Source organism: Oncorhynchus clarkii, chromosome 12 (assembly GCF_045791955.1).
Source record: "Oncorhynchus clarkii lewisi isolate Uvic-CL-2024 chromosome 12, UVic_Ocla_1.0, whole genome shotgun sequence".
Taxonomy (NCBI): Eukaryota; Metazoa; Chordata; class Actinopteri; order Salmoniformes; family Salmonidae; genus Oncorhynchus; species Oncorhynchus clarkii.
The window spans coordinates 47,007,876-47,016,423 of record NC_092158.1 but is presented as its reverse complement, the minus strand read 5'-3'; the positions used below and the strand labels follow the sequence as shown (position 1 = coordinate 47,016,423).

General features: G+C 41.4%; 1 protein-coding gene across 5 annotated transcripts; it reads left to right on the top strand.

Annotated features, from left to right (window-relative positions):
* The first annotated feature begins 2,945 nt into the window (after positions 1-2,945).
* On the top strand, positions 2,946-8,346 carry LOC139423266 (tripartite motif-containing protein 16-like). Of its 5 annotated transcripts, none has more exons than XM_071175079.1 (7): positions 2,946-3,521; positions 3,764-3,844; positions 4,028-4,261; positions 4,550-4,709; positions 5,958-5,983; positions 6,080-6,119; positions 6,255-8,346. In XM_071175079.1, the coding sequence occupies exons 1-7, from the start codon at positions 2,946-2,948 to the stop codon at positions 6,791-6,793; spliced, it is 1,656 nt and encodes a 551-aa protein (XP_071031180.1). In that variant the 3' UTR covers positions 6,794-8,346. The 5 variants fall into 5 exon arrangements, with proteins under 5 accessions (XP_071031180.1, XP_071031183.1, XP_071031179.1 ...); XM_071175082.1 differs by lacking the exon at positions 5,958-5,983 and adding an exon at positions 5,840-5,849 and having other exon boundaries at positions 4,550-4,713; positions 6,077-6,119; XM_071175078.1 differs by lacking the exon at positions 5,958-5,983 and having other exon boundaries at positions 6,048-6,119.
* The last annotated feature ends 202 nt before the right edge of the window (positions 8,347-8,548 follow it).

Here is an 8,548-nt window from a genome sequence, read left to right as displayed (position 1 = left end):
GCCCGTTGTGTTCCACTGATTTCAAAATGTGTTATGAAATGAGAGTCGCATAGCATGGCACGATCGTCTTCCAGAAAGTACTCCATCAAAACTTTTCCTCACTGACCTTTGTCGATAGCGCCTGATAAATTCTGGGCATCAATGTTATTGAGAGCTGTAGCAACATATTTGCAGTTCTCCATGGCTAACATAATAACTTTCTGAAAAAAACTGCAGTACAAGCAGCTCATTTTATAGACACAAGATGCAACACCGACCAATCCAAACTTATCTCTCGGCATGTCCAGCCCACTCATTATCTCAGACAATCATGGCTAGTGTGAAGGTTGCTTACTTTTTCTGGGGATAAACCAACTAGGCTCATAATTTAACAATTTTATTTGTATTTACCGATGACATACAAGTTTGATATTAAGGCACATGAAAGTTCACATGTTTGAGAAAGCATTTCTGCCCAAAAAGTGCATTTTGATAAAAAATATGTTTTTACATTCAAAAGGCTCCCTGTGAAGTCGTGACTTGCGACGTACGCCTAGATCAATTTTTTACCTTATGATCGCTGCAGACATGTAAAACCAATCATATGACAGCCACCGTAAGTTGCCACCACTGTCATTGCCATTAGTGTTAATTTCCTTACATTTTGCATCATTCCATTACATAATTAGTTTATCTTTCTTTCCTCTGTCACTTTCGTGTGGTTGTTCCTGAGGATCGCTAGTAATAGTAGATCATATTAGGCTAAAGTTTTACAAGTCGGGTAAAGAATTGGGACATGTGGCCTATTTTGAATCATTATGGAACACAGACCATACCAGGAATACCTATGTAAGAATGCTGTTCATCGACTACAGCTCAGCATTTAACACCATAGTACCCCCCAAACTCGTCATTAAGCTTGAGGCCCTGGCACTCAACCCCAACCTGTGCAACTGGGTCCTGGAATTCCTGACGGGCCGCCCCCAGGTGGCGAGGGTAGGAAACAACGTCTCCACCCCGCTGATCCTCAACACTGGGGCCCCACAAGGGTGCGTTCTCAGCCCTCTCCTGTACTCCCTGTTCACCCATGACTGAGTGGCCATGCACACCTCCAACTCAACCATCAAGTTTGCAGACAACACTACAGTGGTAGGCTTGATTACCAACAATGACGAGACGACCTACAGGGAGGAGGTGAGGGCCCTCGGAGTGTGGTGTCAGTAAAACAACCTCACACACAATGTCAACAAAACAAAGGAGATGATCGTGGACTTCAGGAAACAGCAGAGGGAGCAGCCCCCTATCCACATTGACGGAACTGTATTGGAGAAGGTGGAAAGTTTTAAGTTCCTCGGCATACACATTACGGACAAACTGAAATGGTCCACCCACAAAGACAGTGTGGTGAAGAAGGCGCAACAGCGCCTCTTCAACCTCAGGAGGCTGAAGAAATTTGGCTTGTCACAAAAAACACACACAAACTTTTACAATGCATAATCGAGAGCATCCTGTCAGGCTGTATCACCGCCTGGTACGGCAACTGCTCCTTTCACAACCGCAAGGCTCTCCAGAGGGTAGTGAGGTCTGCACAACGCATCACCGAGGGCAAACTACCTGCCCTCCAGGACACCTACACCACCCGATGTCACAGGAAGGCCAAAAAGATCAAAGGACAACAACCACCCGAGCCACTGCCTGTTCACCCCGTTATCATCCAGAAGGCGAGGTCAGTACAGGTGCATCAAAGCTGGGACCGAGAGACTGAAAAACAGCTTCTATCTCAAGGCCATCAGACTGTTAAACAGCCATCACTAACATTGAGTGGCTGCTGCCAACATACTGACTCAAATCTCTAGCCACTTTAATAATAAAAAAATGGATGTAATAAATGTACCACTAGCCACTTTAAACAATGCAACTTTATATAATGTTTACATACCCTACATTACTAATCTCATATGTATATACTGTACTCTATACCATCTACTGCATCTTGCCTATGCCGTTCGGCCATCGCTCATCCATATATTTTTATGTACATATTCTCATTCATTCCTTCACACTTGTGTGTATAATGTAGTTGTTGTGAAATTGTTAGATTATTTGTTAGATATTACTGCATGATCACAACTAGAAGCACAAGTATTTCGCTACACTCGCATTAACATCTGCTAACCATGTGTACGTGACAAATACAATTTAATTTGATTTGATACCTAGCAGTTTAAACCTGGAGCCTTGCGCACGGTTCACAACAACTAGACCGTTGTCATTACACTCATTATATCCATGATTAATGAGTATTATTAGGGTAGATTTATAGGACTACTGTTCAACCCCTATTGTACACTTTTTTTTACCTTCCAATATTTCATGGATTTAAAAATGTAATACGGCAACTTTCAGGATGAATAACATTGAAAGACATGTATTTAGCGTGCAAGTGAACCTCACTTGCAAAGCCCATTAAGCACCTGCATAAGGTAAGTCTGAATACTAACTACTGAGAAGTGCGTGCGCAGGAAAGGCGTACTTTCCTAAGTTTGAACGGGCCCTACATGATCGAGGGAAACTAGTGTTTAGTATAGTATTCTACAGTATTCTACAAAAGTCTATAGTAAGCACTACACGATCTTAGGTATACTACAGTGTGGAGTACAGGTTTTTACAGTATACTACCATTCACTATAGTTTACTACAGAATTCTAAAGTACTATACTATTCTATAGTAAACTGTAATATATTTTTATGTAGGCGCCCCTGCACTGGCCGAGGAGAAGATATTCACTATCAAAGAAAATAGCCCCTCATATAACTATATGGAATCCATCCAACGCCACACCCCTTGCCGGTACAGAGTACACGCACAATCAATTCTCATTTCTATAACCCTAAACACTTCTAGAGAAACGTTAGTGAACTCTGATACTCTGCTGCACTCCATCTGTTAGTGTGTCAGCACCAAAATGGCAACATCCGTGGATTCGATCAGTTGTTCGATCTGCCTGGATCCACTGAAGGATCCTGTGGCTATTCCCTGTGGACACAGCTACTGTATGGGTTGTATTAAGGATTACTGGGATCAGGATTACCAGAAGGGTGTCTACAGCTGCCCACAGTGCAGACAGACTTTCATTCCAAGGCCTGTTCTCAACACAAACACTTTGCTGGCTGAATTGGTGGAGAGTCTAAAGAAAACAGGGCTTCAAGCTGCTCCTCTTGCTCACTGTTATGCTGGACCTGGAGATGTGGAGTGTGACGTCTGCACTGGGAGAAAACTCAAAGCCGTCAAGTCCTGTCTGGAGTGTCTGGCCTCTTACTGTGAGACTCACCTTCAACCTCACTATGAATCTCCTACATTTAAGAAGCACAAGCTGGTCAAAGCCTCCACACAGCTACAGGAGAAGATTTGCTCTCGTCATGACAAGCTGCTGGAAATGTACTGCCGTACTGATCAGCAAATTATCTGTTACCTCTGTATGATAGGTGATCATAAAGGCCACGATACAGTGTCAGCTGAATCAGAAAGGGCTGAGAGACAGGTAAGGACATAAACTGTGTTATTTACAGAACACTTGAGCAATTAACAAGTCATTTTATGCATGGCAGTAGTATTTGATTTCAAACATGTTTTTTTAATGGAAACTTTAGTTACACTAACGTGCGTGTGCATACATACACACCTCCATGTGGTATGGGCATTGACTTATCATAAAGTTTGACGTAGACAGACACTTTTGTAAATGGTCTATGGAATGAAAATGGAAGATTTGTTTCTCTACAGAGGCAGCAGGGGGAGAAACAGAGAATCCAGAAGATAGAGAAAGAGATGCAGACGGTTAGACGTTCTGTGAAGTCACTGAAGGTGAGTTTTGACCATTTACATTTATTCACTTAGCAGTGAGTGACTTACAGTAAACTATACTGCAGAGCCAGTGAGAACCCCAGTGAACCCTACTGTGGGGAACCTGCTTATCTGGTGTCCTGGTGAGAACGGAGTAACTGGGCTGGTTCAAATGGAACCCCTCCTCTCTCTGTGTCTTAACAGCGGTCTGCACAGACAGCAGTAGAGGAGAGTGAGAAGATCTTTACTGAGCTAATCTGCACCTTTGAGAGAAGGTGTTCTGAGGTGAAGGACCTGATCAAAGCCCAGGAGAAGGCAGCAGTGAGTCAGGCTGAAGGACTTCTGAAGCAACTGGAGCAGGAGATAGCCAAGCTGAGGAGGAGAGACGCTGAGCTGGAGCAGCTTTCACACACAGAGGATCACATTCATTTCCTCCAGGTGACATCACTGGTTTCGCTCTCCACAGGAGCAGGTGTCACTGCAGAAAGTGTTTGTTTCAGCCGTTCCCAATTTGATCCCCTTCCCATTGGTCCCACTCCTAACCCTTCAATGTTTGCGAGATCTGTACAGTGGAAGCTTCACCACTACACTGCTTATACCTATAAAGACCCTTCAGGAATGCTAACATCAAGGGGTTAGGGCCAATGGGAAGGGATAGGAAGTGATTTGGGAACGGCTGAGCATCTTCCTCAACAATAATCTATTCCCTGTTTCCTCACTCTGTAGACTTTGCAGTCCCTCTGCGTCTCTCCTGGATCTGAGGCCTTACTGAGCATCACTGTCAACCAACATGTCTCTTTTGAGGATGTGAAGAAATCAGTGTCTGAGCTGAAAAATCAAATAGAAGTTATCTGCTCTGGGGAAATTGCAATGATCTCCGCGAAAAGTAGGTCTAGGTATTTTTGAAGGACATTGCTAGAAATGAAATGTGCTTCATCCTATCGGAGTTAATCTCACTGACATAGTGATTTCCTTAGGTGATCTAATTTGAACACAGAGTAATGTTTATACTCAGTGAAGAACCACTCTCAAGCTGGGATTCAATGCACGGTACATTATAGCGCAGCACACTATAACATACTTTTAAAGGTTATTTACACTTGAGCTGACATTTACCATGAATGCAAGCTCTGCGAACGTAGGGGAAAATGCCTTTAAAAGGCCTATTGTCTGCTTGGTTGTTCCATGAAAAAAGCACCTTTTGCATCTCTTTGATATTTTAAATAGAAATTGTGCACCACTATTGCATTTTAAAAGCTATTTATACTGAATGAGTTGCCCTTTAGTATAGACAACATGGAGAATTCAGTAAATCTGAATTTAGTGTGCATAAAAATGTCAACCCACTTTAAACCCACTTAACCCCAAAATGTCTACAAGTTTTCCCCATCATTGTAAAGCCCTAGCTTTTTTGTTGCTTTGACAAAGTCATTTCTGAAGATTATTATTAATTTATATTTCATGTGATTAGTGATTCATTTAAAAGTTTGTCCTTAATTTTAAGGTCAACCTAGTTACGTGAACTGAACTCTCAATTTAACATGGCGAAACTATTCCTTAAAAAAAAAAAAAAAAAGTCAAAACAAACATTTAACATCTAATAGTCAAATCATTGTGTAAAAGCTGGTGATCTGGGTCTACTCTTTTTGGCCCTTTTCTGGTGTTTTGTGGTGGAAAATGCAGCGGGTCGAATATAACACGTAAACCCTTTTACCCATAGATAAACGGGCTTGAAATATTTTAACAATTTAAATGCATTTGTGGAGCTTGCATTCAATTGCCACTCCCTGTTGCGCACAACAAGCTTCCTTTCCCCCTAAACAGGATTTATTGCTGATTTAAGATGACATCGTCAACCCTGTTACTTCATTTGGCACTTAGTATAGTAAATGTGTTTTTGATGAAGTTGAAGATATGCTCTTTATGACAGAATGTTAAAATTAGGTGAAAAAGGTTTTCTGACAAAGTTACACTTCTCAAAAGGCACCCAATTGGTAGAATCCCCCTAATGTATAGTGAGTGCCCTGTGCCTTACATTGAACCCCAGCCTTAGTTTCTTCACCCGTTAACTTCCTGTATGTTTATGTAATGATCAGTGTGGACCAGTGATATTTGATGTTCTTTATCTCCATAGTGACAAAAGTCCAAATTTTTCACCCCGTTGAGCCCTGTAGTCTCACGTCATTCAGCACGCCTCAGTCTGAACTGTTAGTTGGTGAACTAGCGTCATGTATAAATGATACCACCTTTCAGAAGATAAGGCCTGAACCCAAGACCAGAGAAGAGTTCTTGGAATGTGAGTGTGCATGCATGTGCGCACACACACACACACACACACACACACACACACACACACACACACACACACACACACACACACACACACACACACACACACACACACTTTCACCTACCTTTTCTTTGTCCTCAGATTCCTGCCAGCTCACATTGGATCCCAACACAGCTAATAACTGGCTGTGTCTGTCAGAGGGGAATAGGAAGGTGACGTGGAATCCATGGAGTAATAAGGCCCAGCCTTATCCTGACCATCCAGACAGATTTTCCACCTATGAACAAGTCCTATGTAGAGAGGGTCTGTCTGGAACCTGCTACTGGGAGGTAGAGTGGAGCGCATTCAAGGCTTATATAGCCATCTCATATAAAGGGATTGGCAGAATAGGACGTGGTGATGAGTGTTGGTTTGGAGGGAATGATCAGTCCTGGAGTTTGGTGTGTTGTTCTCTCCTTGGCTGTTATTTCTACCACAATAACAAACGGACTGCCATACATGTGCCCCGCTCTTCCAGAATAGTAGGAGTGTACCTGGATCATAGGGCAGGAACTCTGTCCTTCTACAGCGTCTCTGACACAATGACCCTCCTCCACAGAGTCCAGACCACATTTAATCAGCCCCTCTATCCTGGGTTCTGGATTTATGCTGGATCATCTGTAAAGATACTGAACCAGTGATTAACTTTGTTGAAAATACAGGCATGCTACTGTATATGACATGTTCAACTATCCATGTTGCAAGATTTTAGCATTTTTAAAAGATTTGATCACTCTTCGCAATGTCAGCGCATAGTTCTGATTTCTACCCTAATAATCCTCACTAATCATGGGATTGTGGTGACAATGGTCCAGTCCTCGTGAACCGTGCTCAAGGTTTAAACTGCTACATATGGTTTGCGTTCTATAATGATTCAAATAGGCTACATGTCCCAAATGATTGAACATCTTGTAATACGTTAGCCTTAGAAGATGCCCTATTGCTAGTGATCCTCAGGAACAACCACACGAATGTGACAGAGGAAAGAAAGTTAAACTAACAATGCAATGGAATGATTCAAAATGTAAGGAAATTAACACTAAAGTCAATGAGAGTTATAAATGTATGTGGGTCAAACTGGCGGTGATGTCCTATAGTGGCTAATATTTCACACGATTCAAATTGTAAAGAACACTGTGAAAAGTCCGGGCATATAATTAAAACATTCTGGAGATCCTAAATCAACTGATTTGGCGCTGTAGTGTCATTTGCACATGGCTACAGAAGGCTATAGCTTGGGTCTCCAAATTGCATACCATTATTAGACCAGTATTTCATAAATGTCACTGTGGAAAAGGTGATTTGTTGATATGCTTCAGTTTGCTGCCGTATGACTGGTTTCACATTTGTCTCCAGGGATCACAAGGTAAAATAGGTCTAAAACAATTGTCATTTATATTTACAATTCCCTTATCGAAACCGCTCACTCACTTATTTACTCTTATCAATAGCTCCTATCAATTTGTAAATGACAGTGAATGGAGAATGGTGTTATTTCTATCAGAAAACAAATAAATGAGATGTTCCACTTGGAACTGACAGGTTGCTCACCCTTATTCATAATTTCATCACGCGTAAAGGTGGTGGAAGTATGAGTGCATTAAGTCAATTAATCTGTAGACACACCTCCGCCACAGCTTTATTTGTTTTTAAATCTCCACCCCAAACGAATAGCGGGTGAATGGCATGCTTTTCTCATGCTTAAGTTCAAGGTCCGTATACACGTAGAGAGAAAAGAGCATAAAAAAGGGAATTATTTTCCATTTACACCGCTTAACTTGGGTAGGAATTCCCCCTTGGTGAAGAGAATCCTAGAATCCTATTGACTCTTGGAACTATGACGACCCAGTCCTATGGTTCCAGTTTACTATGGAACTAATCCTGACTATCACAGATATGATGGATTTTCACTGAGGTCTAGCTTAAATTTCACGTTTTATTTCAGTCTAAAAAAAGACTTCATGAGAATTGATTACACTGTTGATTGTAATATTTTGGTTTTAGACAAACAGATAAATAGACATACAGAGGGATGAGTTTCTACACAGAAATATATTGTTGTGTGTGTGTGTGTGTTAGTTAGACAAGTATTGCTGTTCTTTTTTTGTGACCAAATCTGTATTCATTTTTTTTAATTGGAGGGGGGACTACATACACAATACAGAAATTCATATCATTTAATAGTTAGCTTGCATCACAGAACCAAAAAGTAACAATACATTTAGTATGTAAAAAATAAAATTAAAAATAATTGTGCCTCCACCCTTTCTGAACGGCTGTGTTAATCATTTCAAGTAACAGTGAAACTAATTGGTTAATTGATCTCAGTAGCAGTACTGTCCCAACCAGGTGATTTGCTTTTCTCCAATGCCCTTTTAAGTTCATGGAGAGAGCTT